At 38.9% G+C, this 21,110-nt stretch overlaps 1 protein-coding gene across 2 annotated transcripts in view; it reads right to left on the bottom strand.

Moving 5' to 3' along the window:
* The window catches only part of ABCG2 (ATP binding cassette subfamily G member 2 (JR blood group)), an 81,089-nt gene that overhangs the window by 17,345 nt on the left and 42,634 nt on the right, over positions 1–21,110 (bottom strand). For both annotated transcript variants that reach the window (XM_023725100.1, XM_023725099.1), the window contains exons 3-9: positions 17,328–17,387; positions 16,575–16,689; positions 15,702–15,854; positions 12,478–12,635; positions 8,102–8,253; positions 6,072–6,173; positions 5,432–5,682 (exon numbers count right to left, since the gene is read on the bottom strand). In XM_023725100.1, the coding sequence (XP_023580868.1) occupies positions 5,432–5,682; positions 6,072–6,173; positions 8,102–8,253; positions 12,478–12,635; positions 15,702–15,854; positions 16,575–16,689; positions 17,328–17,387 (991 nt within the window). The remainder of the gene's footprint in view (positions 1–5,431; positions 5,683–6,071; positions 6,174–8,101; positions 8,254–12,477; positions 12,636–15,701; positions 15,855–16,574; positions 16,690–17,327; positions 17,388–21,110) is intronic.

Here is a 21,110-nt window from a genome sequence, read left to right as displayed (position 1 = left end):
CACTACTTGGCCTGGGAATGCCACAAACAGTAGCTGAGCAATGCAAGCATCTGCTAAGCACTGTTGGTATAAAATACTGTCCAAATGGCTAAGAATTTTGGCCTGAACTCTGAACTTTTGTACCTATTTCAAGAGATTCAGGTAAAAACAGGATATCTTTACCCCAACATTAAAAATTAAAAAAAAATACATAAACAACTTCTAACAATGGCATTTTGCACAACAAGGAAGCAGGGGTGAGCTGGGGCCTGCCTATGCAACCTCTGGGGAGCCAATAGCTGCACTGGAAAAGTACATTGTCACTGTCACCAAAGGATGCAGTCAGCTCTCTCTGAGGACACCCGTGTACTTCCATTGCACATCTCTTCTGTCACTGCTTCTCCAGCAACCTGAGCCAGCAGGGCTTCCAGCCAACAGTGCAAACCTATGCTGCCAATTTTTTGGCACTCTTTTCTACCTTCAGCTACCCAATCTGTTCTGATGGCTCCTAAGAAGGCCAGATAAACATCACTTTTGTTTTTTAAGACTGATAAAATGTCTTTTAAGGACATGTATAAGCAAAGGGTTGAGGGTGACAATTATGATATAATCCATCTCAAGAAATTCTACTTACTATTCCTAGATTAAATATAAAAAATACATGAAATGTTGCACAACTTGAAGAATGTAATCAATGTTACCGAATTATAGAAATTGTTGAGATGGCATATGTTTTCTCATGTGTATTTTCACCACAATAAAAAGATTAATTTTTTTTTAATTTTAAAAATATATATAAGAAATGGTAATCTAAAGAAAAGAAAATACCCTACACTATCTTGGAACTTTCGATGTTAAAAAAAATCTCAATGCTACAACAGTCGGATGGTAGCAAAACTTGGAAGTAACTTGTTAAGGACTCTTAATGGCATGAAATAAACCAAAGCGGGAAAACAAGAAAATGAGATATGAAGACTATAGTCTTGAGAGAAAATGATTTAAATATTTCACTCATGAAATGTCCTTAAATTCCCTTGGCTAATAATGCTTAAGACAGAAATTTGAAAGAAAGAAAAAATTCCATTAACCCTGGCATATTTTCAATACCCTCTGAATATACCATATACTTCATGTCAACAGATCAAGGTTTCAAAAATAAATGATGATGACTCTCTGTCAACATGCATGTAGGTACATGAATACAAGAGTCTATACTTTGACATGGAAGAACTTAAAAAATATCCAGACCCTTTAAACTGGACATTCCATGTGCTTTGCTTCCTTTTCCATTCAAACTTGATATCTTATACCAATAGACTGACAATATTATCATTAAGGTGTTTCAAAGTTCTAAAAGTATTTTCAAACTCAGCTTTCAAACATATTGAAAACACAATTAGTCCCACATAATTAATTTTGTTATGTTTTTACAAGGTGGGTCTCTATTATTCTTTCTTGCATAAAGAGAAAAAAAAAAACAAATAGGTAAACTAAACATTGCATCATGGAGCATAAAAGACTCTATCTAAGAGCTCTATGCATTTGGCCTCAATGTTGAACAGAAGTATAAAAAATTCCCTAAATATGTTATTCTGTCTTTGATAAAATATATTTAACTAATATTTCTCAAGGTATATTCTGGGAGATATTTATGGCTGTCACTTAAAAAAGTAATCCATAGTCAGTTATTATGCTAATAGACACAATAAATCTCCAAAAGATATGATGTTGGTGTTGTTGTTAGGTGCTGTCGAGTCGGTTCTGACTCATAGCGACCCCATGTACAACAGAACGAAACACTGTCCAGTCCTATTCATAAAGTTTTCACTGGCTATAATCTTTTCAGAAGTAGATTGTCAGGTCCTCCTTCCTAGTCTGTTTTAGTCTGGAAGATCCGCTGAAACCCGTCCACCAAGGGTGACCCTGCTGTTATTTGAAATACCAGTGGTAAAACTTCCAGTATCACAGTAACATGTAAGCCACCACAGTACAACAAACTGACAGACACGTGGTAGAAGAGATACGACACTGTTGTCCAAATTTATTTGATCAGGAAGCCCTCACCAAACATCAAATCAACATAAAATATTCTCGTATATTCATATAACCTTTGGTTAAACGCATTATCAGAGGCCAAGTCTGAATCATATAAATAAATAAATAACTACTTGAAACCAAAGTACAGCCATTAAGACCATATATACAATATTTATCAACAGGAAGCCATAAAACATTAACAGCTCCATGTCCAAAAACCTAGAGAAGTAAATGATATACAAGATTTTAAAAAAATCCCAGTCTGGGGTCAACAAGCAATGCCCCCCAGGTCAAATATGACCTGTAGCCTATTTTTGTTCAGCCCATAAGCTAAGAATGGTTTTTACACTTTTATTGGTTAGAAAAAAAGTCAAGAATAATATTGTTTAACACATCAAATTTATATGAAATTCACACTTCAGTGTCCATAAATAAAGTTTTATTGGAACACAGCCATGTTCATTTGTTTATGTATTGTCTATGGCTACTTTTGTGCTACAAGTTAAGTACTCAGCTGCTAACCAAAAGGTTGGCAGTTAGAACCCACCAGGCGCTTCGTGGGAGAAAGATGTGGTAATCTGCTTCCATAAAGATTACAGCCTTGGAAACTGTACAGGGCAGTTCAACTCTGTCCTATAGGGTCACTATGAGTCGGAATCGACTTGATGGCAATGGGTTAGTAGTATTTACAAATCTGAACAAAAGTTGCCATTCTAAGCAGATGATCAGGAAATGTAAGGTTCTATCCTTATGCTATGAGACTGCCACTGCTGTGACCACTGTTGGAATTCCTTTTCTGGAACTGAGTTCACTGAGAAGGCATGAAGGGTCTCGGGTTTGCACTGAAAGAAGCCTAGCACCAAAAGATGCAGAATCATGGTGTACTGGAAATAGCACCGAGTTCTAATCACACCCCTGCCCAGAACTGCCATATGTGTGACTTGGGCAAGTCACTTATAGACTACTTTTAGAGGTAAGAGAAATTTAAGTTAGCTTACAAGTTAAAAAAAAAAAAAAAAAAATCTATTCAATTACATCATCTCATTGTTGAACAATGTATAACCCAGTGCACCAGACTTGTTTTCAGATGACATCAAATCTACCAAAAACATTTGGAATAATTAGCAATATGATTCAAGTAGGGATATGTTGTTGTTGTTGTCTGCTGTTGTTGTGTGAGTCAATTCTGACTCATAAAGACCCTATATGACAAAGAGAACTGCCCAATGGGTTTCCTAGACTGTCACCTTTACAGCAGCAGACCAGGTCTTCTCTCCAGCAGAGTGGCTGGTGGGTTCGAAATGCCAACCTTTCAGTTAGCAGGCAAGTGCTTAACCATTTCACCACCAGGGCTCCTCAATAGGGATATAAAAAACGAAAAACCAAACCCACTGCCATCAAGTCGATTCCGACTCGTATAAACTCTCACTATTAATATCTAGAAGGCGACAATACTTAAGTATAAAAAATTACGGTGCACATGTTAACAAGTCAGTAAAATTTCGCTAGAGCTAACAATGTGTCATCTTTTAGAACTCGAGAAACTAAAAAACTGATGACAAAAATAACCACACAAAAATAACTAGATAAATAGATTTCCTTAGAAAGATGGACCAATGATAAGTAGTGTCTGGGGTCTTAAAAGCATGCAAGCAGCTATCTAAGATACAACTATTTGTCTCTATTTGTCCAGACCAAAAGAGAAAGAAGAAAATCGAAGACTCAAAGAAGAAACTAGTCTCCTGTAGACTAATGATCTCAAGAACCACAGCCTCATCTATCCTGAGACCAGAAGAACTAGATGGTACCCAGCTACCACTACCAACCTTTCTGATTGGGGCCACAATAGATGGATCTTGATAGAATAGGAGAAAAATGTGGAACAGAACCTCAAATCTTAAAAACAAACAAACAGGAAAAAAAAACTGACTGGACCACTGAGACTAGAGGACTCCCCAAGACTACTGCCATGAGATATGCTTTAAACTTGGAACCAAAACTAGCTCCTGAGGTTACCTTTTAGCTAAATAACAAACTGGCTCACAAAATAAAGAATATCACCCGTGAGTACTATGCATCTTTAAAAAATCACCTATATGAGATGAAATGGTCAACAATTACTTTAAAATAAAGATGAGAATATAAGAGGGTAGGGAAACTAGATTAATGGAAATGGAATAACCAGAACGGAAATAATGAGAATGTTCATGCATTGTGAAGAATGTAACCAATGTCACTAACAATTTGTGTAGAAATTGTGGAATGGGAACCTAAACTGCTGTGTAAACCTTCACCGAAAACACAATAAAATATAATTTAAAGAAAAAAAAAAAGTAGACCAAAGAACCGGGAGTACTAGTGTTTTGTGCAACAATGGGGTTAAGAATAATAGAAAAACAATTAAGTGAGTAATAATCAACAAGTAGCAACAAAGTCAACCAAAAGAGGCAAAGACCATCACCTCATCTTAATTAAGAGAAAGTTTCTAGTACTCTCCTAAGATTAGAATCACTAAATAAGGATGGTTAATTGTTTAAGAGACAGCATTTGCACATGGGCTCTTCCCTCAGACAGAGGCCAGCCTCCCACTGCCTTCAGGTCTACCTTCAGGTGTATTCAAGGTCACCTAAGTGAAGGCTTCTCTATTCAGATTTAAACTGTAAACCAGTCCCTTTCTTCCTACCTCACTTCCCTTTCTCCCCATCCCCTTCCCTCTCCCTCTTTTTCCGTCCATTGCCTGCTTAAATTTTCTCCATAGCCCCCTAATACTATGTATTTTATTTCTTTATTCATGTATTGTCTGTCTCTCCTCATATGAAAATAAGCTCTATGACAGCAGGAATTTTTATTTTTGCCTGTTTTGTTCACTGCTGTATACAAGCCCCCAGAATGTAGCAAGTGATCAATAAGGACTTGTTGAATGAACCAAAGAAAGTGTACAGCTACTAAAACCAAACCCACTGCTGTTGAGTTGATTCCAATTCATAGCAACCCTATAGGATAAAGCAGAACTGTCCCAGAGGGTTTCCAAGGCTGAAGCAGACTGCTACATCTTACTCCTGTGGAGAGGCTGGTGGGCTTGAACCGCCAACCATTTGGATAGCAGCCAAGTGCTTAACCACTTCGCCACCAAGACTCCTTGTACAGCTACTAGAAAAACCCAAGTGTGGTTAAGCATTTCCTTTACTTCATGATTTTTTTTGGGGAAAAAAACTGTTTCTACAAAGATTATACATTACAGCTCATCATAAGTAAAAACTTAATTGTGTTTTTCTTGTTCTATTTGTCCAAATGGAATGGGTATCACAAATGAAAGGGTGGGAAGATGATAAGCATACTCCTGAAGTAGATCTATCAGAACCTCATGTTCTATGTGAACATTTCACAGGATAATTGAAAAAACCTGTCAGGTTACCTGAGCTATAGAAGCTTGAGGATTACCCAGTAAGTTTTTGAATGAACGCCTGGTAATCCATCTGAGTTGGTGACAGAAGGAGGTGGCATAGGTGATCTCCTTGAAGGCTGAGCTCTTCTTCTTTTTCTGAACCCCAAAAAGTCCATCCAACTCTGTTTTTGTTTCTCTGAAGAAGGTGGAAATGGCATAAAACTCCGCTAATTTTTCCATTATGGTCTTACCATTTTGGGAAAGCTCTTCAGCTCCCCTGGCTTTGGAATAAAAGTAGATAAAGAAGGGAAACATTATTAACAAGATAACAAATGATTCAGCCCATTTTTCTGTTACCCCTTTCTTAGATTCTTCCCTCAGACCTTAATTATAAGTTTGTCAGAAAATTATTCGATTTGTCATTGCTTTACACATCACAAAAATAAAGAAAAAAACTCCACTTAGAACTGATACTATCACACAAATGCTAATTTGTAAATTAAAACAAAACAACTGACAGCATTCATGGACAGCCAGCTCTAGGTGTTGACTGCTATCAGACCAATGCATTAACATAAATTCACAAAGCTACACTGTAATGAGCCAAGGCATTGCCCAACTTCAGAAATCCAATTAGGCAAAAATCTGTGAAGAGAACAGAGTCACATACGTTCACTGTCTTCGTCTCTGTTTAACATCACAGCAGAGGAGTCTCCATTAATGACATCCAGGAAGAAGTCTGCAGGGTTATTATAAGGTTCACAGTTGTAACCTAAGAAAGAAGGAAACCTTAGTACAGAAATTTCATGTCATCTTGGAAAATAAAGAAGATCTGTTTACTTTCAAGCGGTAAGGATGACTGGCTAAAGGAGACAGACTCTAACAACTTCTCCCTTATCTTCTTCTTCATACATTATTTCAATGATTGTCTGTTTTCCACCAAAAATCATACTCCAAACCAACCATGGACTCTCGGAAAGTCTCATATTAGTGCTTGGTGCTTACCCTTCATAATTCATGAGACCTGAAACAACCATCAACATGTTCTGGTGCTCATCAGTACTTCCTTAAAATTCTAAATATAGGTCCAAGGGAAAAAAAAGCTGGGGGGGAAGAAAAGCTGTAGGTAGAACTAATGCTCCTCAAAGCAAACAGGCAAGCAAGGCCCAGCCTAAGGCAGAGCAGGGCTGTGCTGGAGAAAGGCCTGTGGTGTGTTCTGCTCTCTGAGTCCAGCGAGGGATAGTGAGAACGGCAGTCCTCACTTTAGCAATGATTACTACTGGTTCAAGGAGCCCTGGTAGTGAAATGGTTAAGCACTTGGTAGCTAACTGGAAGATCAGTAGTTTGAATCCACCCAGTGGCTCTGCAGGAGAAAAGACCTAGTAATCTGCTCCAGTAAAGATTTCAACCTAGGAAATCCTATGGGGCAGTTCTACTCTTACCTATAGGGTTGCTATGAGTCAGAATTGACTCGAGGGCACGCAATAACAATTATTGCTTCCCCACCTACTAAATTCAGAGATCCAAATATCATTTGTTATGCTGCCATGATTCCAACGTAGAGAACAAATCACCACAGCCATATTCTCAAGAGAACAAAACCAGCAGAGCACACCTGAATCCTTAACCTCAATTTCCTGTGGCATTCATGATCATCTGAACTCAACCTGGTCTACAGTCTGACTCTGAGATTCATCTCCCCTAGACCCCCTAGATCCATGTATACTTGATTATTTTAAAGGACAGACATCAAACAACAGCAAATTAAGAAAACTAGTTAGTGACTATTTGAAACTATACTCAGGGTCAAGAAAAAACCAAACCCATTGCCATCGAGTCAATTCTGACTCATAGCAACCCTATAGTACAGAGTAGAACTGCCCCATAGGGTTTTCAAGGAGCGCCTAGTGGATTCAAACTGCCGACCTTTGGGTTAGCAGCCTTAGCGCTTAACCACTACACTGCCAGGGTTTCCTTCTTAGGATCAGGGAGTATCAACTATAATCATACCCAAATATTTCTAAAATGAAGCAGATTGCACAGTGACCCATAAAACACACACACACACGCACACACACTCACAACACATACACACAAACACAAACATTTCCATTTGAAATAGAAAGAACCAAGAGGTTCAGAATAGTCAGAAAAGCTGGCCATCAAAGCCAGATTTATGACTGGCCATTCAAATGACTGACAGGTCACTCACACCCACTCAAGGCCTAAATCTGCAATCCAATGTTACTAGAAAATTCAGTAACATGATGAATCCTCATCAAGGCAGACCAACATCATGAGCAAGGGAGAAAAATGATAAAGCCTGATTTGTTATACGATCAAGAAGACAATGATTTGGGGGTATTAATCATATTCAAGCGACAGAATAACTGACTATGAGGCCAACATAACAATTATTGGATTTTTAGAAAAAGGTCACCATAACTGGGAAGTAGAATAGGTATAGGCCCAGTAAAAATACTTATATACATATTCATGCATACTCAAATAGGACAGGAAAGAGATCTAAACAAGAATCAAGCACTGCAAAATGAAGAAATATTCTACCACCACACTGGGGTGGTAAAATACCATGCTACTTCTACCCAAAGATTAAATAGCACTCCTGTCAACTCTCCTCTGTTCACTCTCAGGATACTATCTATGAAGGATTTTACTGCATGAAAAAGTCAACCATACCAGCTGATGCAAAGTAGCCCAAGGCCTCCTGAGCAGGCCCATGGAACATTAGTCTTCCAGAGGCCAGTAAGGTGAGACTATCAAACAACTTGAAGATGGAATATCGAGGCTGATGAATGGAGAAGATGATTGTCCGTCCCTGTTTAGACATCCTAAGTTAAAAATGAGAAAATAATAAATCATTAAACATCTGAAACTGGCACCTCTTGGTAAAATACTTTAGTCCTGCCTTTGGATCATCTGTTCCTGGTTCATCATGATTTTCTCTTATTAACTTCTCATTTCATAATATCTACCTGATAGTTAACCCATTGCCATCATAGCAACCCTATAGGACAGAGCAGAACTGCCCCATAGCGCTGCCAAGGCTGTAATCTTTACGAAAGCAGACTGCCACATCTTTCTCCTGCAGAGCACCTGGTGGGTTCGAACTGTCGACCTTTCAGTTAGCAGTCAAGCGCTTAACTACTGTACCACGAGGGTTCCTATTTGATAGTTGTTGTTCTTGTTACGCGCCTTTGACTCAGTTCTGATTCACAGCGACCCTATAGGACAGGGCGGAACTGCTCCATAGGGTTTCCAAGGAGTGGCTGGTGGATTCGAACTGCCGATCTTTTGGTTAGCAGCCGAGCTCTTAACCATCACGCCACCAGGGCTCCACCTGATATTTAGGAAACCTAAATTCAATGCTTTTGTTAAAGATGAGGATTTCTTAAAGTTTGGTGCATGGATCGTCCAGAATCAATGTTTATTAAAACTGCAGATTCCAGGACATTCTCCTCAGACCTACTGAATTAGAATTTCTGAGAGTAGGTCTACAGAATCCATATTTTTAACAAGCACCCCAGGTAATCTGTAACTATACTCATGTTTGAGAACTTATTATTAACTAAATATGAAAACAATGGGAACGCCCCTTTTTCACTGATCATTTAAGTTATCTGACTCTTTAGGAGTCGGTTTTCACCCTCCTGCCCTCATAATTACTGAGTATTTACTATGTCTCTGGCTAAAGGCTTTATAGATAACTTCCTTTAAATCTTCACAATATTGTTATGAGGCAGTACCAATATTATTTTTACCTTCATTTTATAGATGAGGCTTAGAGGTTAAGCAACTGGTCCAGTTAGTATGGAACAGAGCAGGGATGTGATCCCTGGTCTAATTCCATAGTCAAAGCACCGCTAAACTACCCTATGGGTAGCAGAAAAAGGCCAGAATCATCATTGTAAAACATTTTGTGAGAAGAATCACTTCGATTTAAGCATTTTCTAAGCACCTACTGTGTGCTTAAGGATGTTGGTACTCTAACTAGTCCAAAACATAAAGAAAATATTTACAGTATTCCATATCAATTAATCATTCTCTAATGAACACTGCTAACAGAGTTATAGAAAATATAAAAACCATGGATGTATTCTCTAACTGAGCTTGAACTCCAGGCCTATTATTACTCAGCATCTTTACAGGAGTAGTTGATAACTCAAACTTAAGATGTCTAAAATAGGCCTTTCCTTCCCATCTTCCCTCTTCTTTTCCTCCTAGCAGAGGCTTGCTGACGAAGGCATGGGCAGCAGAGGAAGCCAGGAAATGATAGGGAGAGGGTACCACGTGAAGATGGTGGGCCTGGCAGCTTAAAAAGTGGGACAGCTGGAGGGTCCCGGCAGTAATGCACAGAGGGGGTAAACAGTGATTGGGAGACTGGTTACATGGAGCAAACAAGTTCATTCGCTGAGCAAGTAAGTAAACATTGAGATAATAATGGGAGCCAAGTTTCTCACTGTCCAAAATGCATTTGCAAACACTGAAAGGGTGAAGACTAAAAAGAACATTAAGATGTTAGAGTGGAACTGGAAATGTTATTATGAACTCATGTGTTTTTAAATATATGTGTACTGACAGATACAGCAATAGTTATAGATAGGTGTGCAGGTGTGTCTTTTTATAATATATATATATTACACACATACACACACAAATGTATGTCTGTGTGTGTTTATTTCCTAGCTCTATCTGCTGAGAGAGCTTAGAAGCAAAGACATCACAGGTAGCAGTGAACACACTAAGAATCCAGATATTGCTTTTCTAAACACTTAAGTACATTAGAAGGAACCAGGACTTTTTGGAGAAAGACCTAACATGGAAAAATTACAAGATGAGCCTGGAACATCTTGCTAACCATAAAGTAGAGAAACACTTGAAGAATAATAGGGATATGTCAAAAGGACACAAAGCCAGACTGAAGGGGCTTCCACTGGCCAAATCAAGGTTAATTTAATCACTAAAATAAATCTAAAAAAATTTTTAATAATAAATAAAGAAATACAAGTAACAGACTATAATCCAATGAAAAAAACAGTAACATGAGTAAATAAATAGGGAAGACAGAAAACCTCTTTCATACTGTAGAATGCTAGCTAATATATGTAGAAAGAGTGATGGAAAGAGAAAATCGCCATTTAGCCACCATGATACCAGTAGTTGATATAGGCAGGAGTCGTCAGGGTATGCTAAACTGGTGGGTGGAAATTTGTTGAGGAACAGGATATTGAAAAGATATCAGATTATCTCCACAATATACTAATCAATTACAAAGTGGAAAATAGTAATTTTATAGTGGAGAAACCCACCAGACACCTACACAACTAGGTGATCGAAGTTATCACCACCAGTGGTGAGAGGTTCAAATTGTGCAACCTAAAAATAAAGGTCGAGAAGGGAGAGGGTTGACATGTCGCAGGGTTGCTGACCAGTGTCATGGAACAGTGTGTGTCCTGACTGATGAGAAACTATTTGTTCTGTAAACCTTCACATAAAGTACAATTAAAAAGAAAAAAAAATTGTGCAACCTCTGAGGTATCCCTGAGTCATGGCCTGAGTATGGTCAGGAGGAAACATTGGATGGATCCAGTCTGAAGTTCACCCTACAAAATGTTAGTTGTCAAGGACTGTCAAGGACATGAGGAACAGGGAAAGACTGAGGCAGAGTCTGAAAAGGCATGTGTTCATGGAGAGGATCTTGAGCCAGAAAGGAAAAAGACACACTGCTGGGATAGCTGGTGAGGAGTCTACATTCCGTGGAGTCTATAGTGAAAGGCAGTGATGACATCAGTGTTGACTTCCTGATTGGGGGTTGCTTTTTGGAGTTATGTCAGAAAAAGATTATGTAAGGGGTGGGGAGGAAAAGGCACAAATGCACTAAAACAGTTGAGGAGTCTAGGTGAGGGGACATGAGATTTCTTTGTACTATTCTGGTAACTTTTGTCTAAGTTTGAAACTATTTTTAAAAATTACTTAAGAAAAAATATGTTCAAATGGAACTTCTGTAATTTCTCTTCTAAACATGTTCCTTGCAGTCTTCTTTCTTGATAAAATGAAACTGTCTTCCTTTTACTCTGCTCTTTCAGCTTCAGTCTCCAAATCTCAGGAGTCACTCACCCAGTAATCTCACCCCACAACCAATGCATGAGCTAATCCTGTTGGTTCTATCTTCAGAGTGTATTCAATCCAATCACTCCTCACCACCTCACCACTACCATCCTAGTGAAAGCCTCCATTGTATCTCAACTGAACTGTCACAAACAGCCTCCTTACTGGTTTCCTCGCACTCACCCTTGCCTAATTATACAATCTTCACTCTGTTCTAAAACTCTCTAAAAGCTTCTCATGCCACCCAGTGACAATCAAAAGCAAAGTTCTTACAGTGGCCTACCCATTGCCGTCGAGTCAATTCCAATTCATGGCAGCCTCACGTGTTTCAGAGCAGAACTGCATCCCATAGGGTTTTCTTACACAAGTAGATAGTCAGGCCTTTCTTCCATGGTGCCGAGGGTGGATTCAAACCACCAACCTTTCAGTTAGTGGCCAAGTGCAAACTATTTTCACCACCCAGTGGCTTACAAGGCCTATATAATCTCTGTCCACCCAATCAATTCCAGCTTATATCTATACTAACCAACCTCTATAACCTCTGGGTCACGGGGTCCAATCCATCTGGTCTCTCTGATGTTCCAAACACATCAGGCATGCTCTCCCTTGGGGTCACTGGCTGTCTCTAACTAGAACTCTCTTCTCCTGAATATCCAGGTCTCGCTCACTTCATACAGCTCAAATGTCACATCACTGAGGTCTTCCTTGACCACCCTGCTGTATAAAATAGTACACCCATTCCTGCCACAGCTGCTCTTCTCTATGCTCTTGCCCTGCTTCATGTTTCTCAATAACACTTAGCATTCATTTATTGACCGTTTCCCTCCACCATAAAAAAGAGATTTTCATCTGTTGTGCTTACTGCTGAATCTTCTGCACCAAGAATAACACCTGGTACACAGTATGTGTTCAGATATTTGGTGAATTAAAGTTCCCATAGCATTTACCTTTTCAGGAGCAAAAGGACAGCATTTGCTGTGCTCGAGTCTAAGCCAGTTGTGGGCTCATCCAAAAACAAGATGGATGGGTCAGTAATAAGCTCCATTCCAATACTAGTCCTTTTTCTTTCTCCTCCAGACACACCACGGATGAACTGTGTTCCAACCTATAACACAAGTATCAACATCATTAACAATAACATCCACAACCACTACTGTTGGATGTGAAACATGTGCCAGCCCTCTAAGGGGCATTTTCCTCATTATTCTCATTTATTCTGAACAGTAAACAATTTTACCAAGTTGGTTTCTCTTTTATCAGACACAGAAACTGAGGCTCAGGTCAGAGTTAGTAAGTGACTGAGCCTGATATGAAACCCATGCTTTTAACAGTTCTATACTTGTATTCCTTAACAAGTCAAATATTTAGTTTTAGGATAGTAAGTTAGAACACTAAAAGATATGGCCCTGACATAGTGAAATCACAGATTCAAAAGGGAGATAAAGACAGGAGAGGAAACGGTGGTAAAAGCATTTATTATTTATTAGTCTTCTTATACCACCTCCCCAAAAAAAGTCCTGAAGTAGACTTAGAAGAAAAAGTGGGCTTGGCAGCCAGGAAAGCCCACTTCCTACCACACCACATCAACCCTTCTCTTTTTTTTTTCTTTTTGATTTTATTTTATTGTACTTTAAGTGAAAGTTTACAGTTCAAGTTTGTCTCTCATACAAAAATTTATACAAATATTGTTATGTGACCCTAATTGCTGTCCCTATACTGTGACAGCACATTCCTCCTTTCCACCCCTGATTTCCCATGTCCATCAACCAGCTCCTGACCCTCTCTGCCTTCTCATCTCACAGACAGGAGCTGCCCATTTAGTCTCACGTACCTACTTGAGCACACTCTTCACGAGTATCATTTTATGTCCCATAGTCCAGTCTCATCTTTGACTGAAGAGTTGGCTCTGGGAATGGTTTTAGTGCTGGGGTGATAGACAGTCTGGGGGCCATGCTCTCTGGGTTCCTCCAGTCTCAGTCAGCCCATTAAGTCTGGTCTTTTCACTAGAATTTGAGTTCTGCCCCCCACTTTTCTCCTGCTCCAACAGGGACTCTCTGTTGTGTTCCCTGTCAGGGCGGTCATTGGTGGTAGCCGGGCACCATCTAGTTCTTCTGGTGTCAGGCTGTTGCGGTCTCCAGTTTATGCGGCCCTTTCTGTCTCTTGACATCAGCCCTTCTTAAATCATCACAGGCTTCCCAAAGGGACCCTGTCAACACCCCACCTCACTGCAGAATATCTGCCTCATTCTTTCATATAAAACCAGAAGGTGGAATATTCTACAGGGCAACTGGTCCAGTCTTTTCAACAAATCAGTGTCGATGTGAGGGTCTAGGGGAGGCAGGAAGGTTTTGGGGAGGCAAAAGGCAGGAAACAACTCTTATATTAAGAGTCTTTAGAAATATAACAAGCAAATGCAATGTATGGCCCTTGATTGGATCCTATTAAGAACAAGCTATAAAACACATTTTAAATATAATTTAGGAAGTATGAATAAATATCGGCTCAACATAGATTTTATTAAGAGATTGTTCATTTTGTTAGATGATAATGGTACTGTAGTAAGGTAGGCAAATCTTATTTTTTACAGATGTATAATAAGTATTCATGGATGAAATATCATGATATACCTTTCTTTAAAATACTTAAGAAAGATAAAGCAATTAGGAGATATGATGTTAACTGGAAATGTAGGTGAATGGTATTAGTAATCATACTACAATTACATCAGTATATAGAGCCCTGGTGATGCAGTGGTTAAGAGTTTGGCTGCTAACCAAAAAGGCTGTCAGTTCGAATCCACCAGCTGCTCCTTGGAAACCCTATGGGGCGGCTCTACTCTGTCCTATAAGGTTGCTATGAGTCGGAACTGACTCGACAAGAAGATTTTTTTTTTCTTTTTTTCAATAGTAATCATACTGCTTTCTCTACATCTTTGTTATGTTTAATAATTTCATAAAGAGATTTTTAAAAACGTATTGTTTCAATCAATTACATAAACCAGTTCTTGGAAAACAGTTACTATGACTTCAATATGTTTCCCCTGTAAATCAAAGCAAGCAACTTACAGCAATGACTGTCTAAACGCAAACAGCAAACTAGAAGAAAGTACCTTACTGGAAAGACAAAAATCAAATACAAAGACAAAAACAGCAAAGCAAAGGAAACTCAATCACTCATAAAACAAAAACAAATGATAAATGGTAGCATCTCAAAATATTCTTCCAAAAAAATACAGCAAAATATACATCACACAAAAGACTGTCGTATGAAGCAGCAGCCAATAGAATAGTCCCATTCTTCATTGCCTCTGAAGAAGCGATATTACAGGGGCATTAAACCGTAGCCATCACAATCTATAAAGCTCATTTCTACCTACGGTTTCAAATGTCTTCTCAGCAAATCTTCCATACCTATTAATCAACTGTAAGGTTAATTTATTCATCTCTTTTCTTTTTCCTGATTTTCCATAACCTACAGAAGCAGGAGTTACTTTTTTTCTGTTTTCTCCATTTTATCCCTAAAACCTAGACTACAGCCTGGTACACAGCAGTCTGTAAATAAATACTGGCACGCGAAAGGGAGAGACGAAGAGAAGGATGGGAGACAAAACTGACAAAAGAAAGGCTATAGAAAAGGAACTTGGATGCTACACAAATTAGAAATATGCCCTAATTTGACTGGATATAATTTTGGAAGCTGATTTATAGTAAGGTGAAACATATAAAGCAAAAACTTTTGGATTCTAGTCATTTATCAACTCCAGAAATATACCTCAAAAGCAACAGAACAAAGTCCCTTGGAGGACAAGAAAAACTGGAAGGGGAAAGAAGAAAACAGGAAGAAGGAAAGTTAGTACAAAGATATCAAATGAGATTATGACTTAACCAACTGGGGTGGGGGAAAGATCAAGAGCTATAGCATATGCAAAGGGTATCTTTCCTAAGGAACACTTTTACATACTAGACCATAGAGCCACACTTCATTTCCAAGACTCAATCATTGTTAGATTTTTCCAAGTTAATTTCTGTTACTAATAACTTTTCTCATTGTTACAGAAAGCAGTCACTTTTGACCATACACATAATAGAAAACTTCTGAATAAGAGTTACACTATGCATACAGATGAGGTCCTATTTGCTGGCCATGATACGGTCAGTTTTTTCCACATTACCTTGGAATCTGCCACTTTCTCCAGGCCTAACTCTTGAATGATCTTGTTAATCCGTTCATTTTTTTCACGATTCTTCATAGTTGTCGGAAGCCGAAGAGCTGCTGAGAACTGTAAATTTTCTCTCACTGTCAGGGTTCCCATCACAACATCATCCTTAAGACAAAATGGTATTTTAACAAGGTAGAGTCTTTTCTAGTACCCTCCTTCTTTAGTATATGAAACTTAACCCACAAAAATAACATACTACTTAATGATTAACTTTCAGTTATACAAATTACAAGAACTCCTTATGCAGATGCAAAGCCTGATGGAATAATTTTCATCTCTTATCTGTACACTCAAATGAACACAGAAAATTATGATTGCTACCAGCAGACTTTTCCAGATTGCTCTGTACAAGGATTTGCAAAAACATCCTTCTAAGCTTGGAGCCCTGGTGGCATAGTGGTTAAGAGCTCGGCTGCTAATCAAAAGGTCAGCAATTCAAATCCACCAGCTGCTCCTTGGAAACACTATGGGGCAGTTCTACTCTGTCCGATAGAGTCACTATGAGTTGGAACCAACTCGATGGCACCTAACAACAACAATAACAAGTTAGGGGAAGGACAGAGAAAAGGTACAAAAAAGTACAACACTAATATCTTTTGGAAATGACTTGATAACTAGAATGAATATTGTTGTCCTTACAAGGGTTATATTCCACATTCTCCTTTCCTTTTCATTAAACCCTACTCTGCATCTTATGGGAGGCTGTGAAGGGCTGGTTCCCAAAGCATGTCATGTAATCAATCAGAAGCACACTAAACGGTCTGCCAAAGTGCTTGCCTACATAGAAACAGAAGAAATCTAAAATGCAAGCCCAGTAATACGTACCTGTACCACATAGCCTGAATTACACTTGAAATTGGAAGGTCGAGGTGCTCCATCTATCAGAACATCTCCAGACAATCCATGTGGATCTTTCCTTGCAGCTAAGACATCTAACAACCTATAAAAGGACATATATGCATTTTTTTCTCCAATCAAGGCTACGTGTCTCAGCATATCTATATCCAAATTCTGCTTCAAGTTAAAAAATTAACAGGTCAAGAAATTCTATGGTTTACCTAGAATTACTTATCATTTTAAATTCTCACCTTCCTTTTTTCACTATACACTATGACAAAGCCCAAAAACATAAAAGCAAGACACTGTTGGCTGATACGGCACAGACATCGCAAATGAAGTTTACCTAAAGGCTCTCCCTGATGCCTGGCCTTGGTGATGCCAACACAGACAATTTGCTCTTTTCTCCAGGACTCAAGCTTTCATTTATACTTGCTGCTCCATCTCCCTTCTTTTAATTTTACACCCTTCCTTAAACTCCCCATTAGCTCAAAAGGTGGCCAACATTTGTATGACTATCACAGTGCCATGTCCTATTAGTAAGACGGACCTAATAAGTCTGCCTTGTCCTGAACACATAACCCCAATATAACACAACTGCATGGTCTCCACGGCACCTTGAACCAGACTGAATACGCAGCAAATGCTCAACAAATAGCTGCTCACAGAAAAGTGATTTTTAAAAGCACATTACATGCCAAAGAAAAAGCTTTGAGAATATAAATATTCTGTTACACTTACGAAGATTTGCCTCCACCTGTGGGTCCCAGAATGGCATTGAGGCCAGGTCTCATGATCCCACTGTAAATACAAAAAAACATACTGATCCACTGCTCCACTTTAAAATGTGTTCCATTATTTTAAGTTACGCACTTGATATACTCAATAAAGATTGCTGAAATTATAGACAGAAAACAAGCACAAACCAACTCTGAAAGATTAAAAAGAATTGACAATTGATAGAAGTGTAGAATACAAAAGATGTTAATCACTAGTCAGGACCTGTAAGAAAAATGGCTCAGGTCCCTCTAAATTCCTTTCACTTTCCCTAAACCACTGTTTTTAAGAAAACGACACATCCAACTTTCAAGGTTCCTTGAAAAAAGTAACTCTGTTACAGTTACTTCTTTTTGTTGTTTTTAGGTGCCATCGAGTTGGTTCCGACTCATAGCGACCTACACCGAAAAAGAAGTGATGCCTCTGAATTATGGTGTTGGTGAAGAATTCTGAACGTACCATGGACTGCCAGAAGAACAAACAAATCTGTCTTAGAATAAGTTCAGCCAAAATGCTCCTTAGAAGCGAAGATGGTGAGACTTCGTTTCACTTACTTTGGGCATGTTATCCTGAGGGACCAATCTCTGAAAAAGGACCTCATGCTTGGTAAAAGTAGAGGGTCAGAGAAAAAGAGGAAGACCCTCATCAAGGTGAACTGACACAGTGGTTGCAACAATGGGCTCAAGCATAACAATGATTGTGAGGATGGTGCAGGATGGAGCGGTGTTTCGTTCTGCTGTACATAGGATCGCCATGAATCAGAACTGACTAGACCGCACCTAACAACAGCAACAACATTTTACCACAATAAAAAAATCTTTAATTCTAAATCCAGTCAATTTTTAAATTCTAAATCCCAATAATATTTAAAATTCTAAATCCAATTTTGAGGGTATACCCTCAAAATAGATCATTTTCTTCCTCATTAAGTGTCAGATAAGCAGACTGGAAAATTCTCACAGTTTAGAAGTGGGAGACCTCACTTTCTGTAAGGAAGGTCCTCTAAGCAAACAGCATATTTCATGAGTCATAGTTGCCATGACTCGGCAACCTTATCCATAACAGTAAGACGTTGCCCAGTCCTGCACCGTCTTCATGATCTTTGATGTTTGAGCCCATCGTTGTGGCAACTGTGTCAATCCATCCGACTGAGGCTTTCCTTTGTTTTGGCCAGCCGTCTGCCAAACAGGATGTCCTTTTCTAGGAGTTGGCCTTTCCTGATGACATGTTCAAAGTAAGCAAGACAAAGTCTTGCCATCTTTGCTTCTAAGGAGCATTCTGGTTTTATTTATTGTGAGTAGGAAGGTGGAAAAAAATTAGGCAGTGTTGGCTGTGCAGAGACCAAAGAAGAAGGTAAATAGTTTGAATTTAATCCTGAACGTAATGAGTGGAATGGAAAATAAAATGGAACGGAGAAAGGAGAATTGAGGGTAGGCCAATGCAGTTATCCAAGCATGATGAAATGGAGGCCTGACTTACAAAAACCTTGTCTACTTTCAAAACCCTGGTGTCTAAGCCCAATCCCTCTTTGGAAGTGGTAGGTAGGTAGGAGTTTATTCCATAAAGAAAATAATATTTATTTCAAGTGGAAGGTCCGTAGCAGAAGGCTATTTCATTCCCAGATACGGTTTATCACAGAGGCCAATCCTACAACTATACAATTGTATGAGAGAAATATAAACTTCACAATGCAACTATACCACAGTGCTGAAGTCCAGGAGGACCTCAGCATCTACTGATTGGTGTACTTGAAAAAAAAAAATTCTAAGTACAGCCTTCACAAATGATACAAAAATCAAATAGATCCCTCTGCTGGGAACGTGTTCTTTGTGGGGTCACAACTGAAAAATAGTTAGTGGCTGTTAGGGTGAAATGTACCTTTCAGTTTGCTCATTAGCTGAAGTCCCCTCACTGAAACACTGGACAAATATGATGAGTTGGGTAAGCTAGAAGTAAACCGTACAACAGAAAAATCTCTTATTCTTTCAGTGACTTTTCCCTCCAGGTATAAAAAGGAATGCTAATGATCAAGTAAAACTTTCAAGGTGCATTTATCTAATAGCTCTTGATGCATCTTTTTTAATCAAAAGCTACCTAGTGACTTCTTTTAAACTGACCAGAAATAAGCTTGTCATTCACTAAAGTTTCATTATCAGAAAACCTTTCCAGGATTCAAAAACACTTACTCAAATAATGACCAAGCAATCCTACATGATTAATCTAAAACTGAATGTGAGCATTCCAAGACAAGGGAGATTTTTTACAGGTAGGTTCTTGAGTTGGGCTTACTTTGCCACTTAAACCCTAGCATTACAGAAAACAATAATGAGCAATCACAAATGCAGAGTTCCAATTTGAGCAGTGGCTAATTCCACTTCCGTTCATTTAACACAATTATTCGGAGCCTACTACGTATGCATGGAGGGGTCCCTGAGTGGTGAAAACAGTTTGGCAGTTAAAATCCAGTCAGAGGTACCTTGGAAGAAAGGCCTGGCAATCTACTTCTGAAAAATGAGCCATTGAAAACCTTATGGAGCTCAGTTCTACTCTGACATACATGGAGTCACCATGAGTCAGAATCAACTCAACTCAACTTTATTCATACACACACACGCACACACACACACATATATATACAAGACACTTGTATACATACAAGATACTCTCTAGGACGTGGGATACAGCTGAGAACAGAACAAAAAAAGTTCTAGCTCTCATAGGTTTCACTCTAGTCTGGGGATCAGCAAACTATGGTTAGCCTCCTGCTTTCATAAACAGAATTTTATTGGAACACAGTCATGCTCATTCTATTACTTATTGTCAGGGGCTTCTTTCATGCTACAACAGCAGAGTTCAATAGTTGCAATAGACACTGCATAGCCTGTAAAGTTGAAAAAGATAAAGTCGGCTGATCCCTGTCCTGATCTATGGTCTACAATGCTTTGTTTCCCCACACCACCCTCCACCATTCTACCATACCCGCAAATCCATTCCCCACGGTGATTTACTGCTTTACAGCATACGCGTGCAGGTAAGTCTCCCTCACTACCCTGTAAAACCTTGACAAAAGAATTGTGTCATATATTTTTTTTACCACCCCACTCAGCATGCAGTACTGTCGTCTACCACTGAATACATAAGTAGACCACCAAAATGAAACTAAGCTAAAGTATCTGTGTCACATCTATTACCTTTTACTGGATAACGGAGACTCCCTTGGTCTTGTTAAGTTTGTGGACAAGAAAGGTTAATGCTATTCACACTGTTTGGAGCATCACACTTCTCCCCTACACACACACATACACACACACACACACACACACACACTTTACTTTCTCTATCCTTACATCCCTAGCCCCCTAATTTAGGGTTAGGGACTTCCACAGTATCTTCTAATCATACTATCACAGTAAAACAACACAATATGAATACTCTATTTATCTGAATCTCCCATTAGACAGTAAGGTTTCTGAGAACAGAGGATATATCTGTATCTAGCATTTTACACAATGCCAGCCATCTAGCAGGCACTCAAAATTGGTTGAATAAACAAATCTCTACTTTTTTTTAATAAATGGGATTAATTCTAGAGAGGCAAAGAAATGTTTTCAATAAATCACAAATGCCAAGAAGTAGGAAAAAGTTACTTAAAATAAGTATAGTCTGTTTGGAAAGAAGGCCTGGAGCCCTGGTAGCGCAGTAGTTAAAGCGCTCAAGTCAGCGATTTGAATCCACCAGCCGCTCCGG

The sequence above is a fragment of the Trichechus manatus genome, unplaced genomic scaffold (genome assembly GCF_000243295.1).
Source record: "Trichechus manatus latirostris isolate Lorelei unplaced genomic scaffold, TriManLat1.0 scaffold00286, whole genome shotgun sequence".
Lineage (NCBI taxonomy): Eukaryota > Metazoa > Chordata > Mammalia > Sirenia > Trichechidae > Trichechus > Trichechus manatus.
Note: the sequence above shows the minus strand (reverse complement) of the source record. Positions and strands in the feature narration are given on the sequence as shown.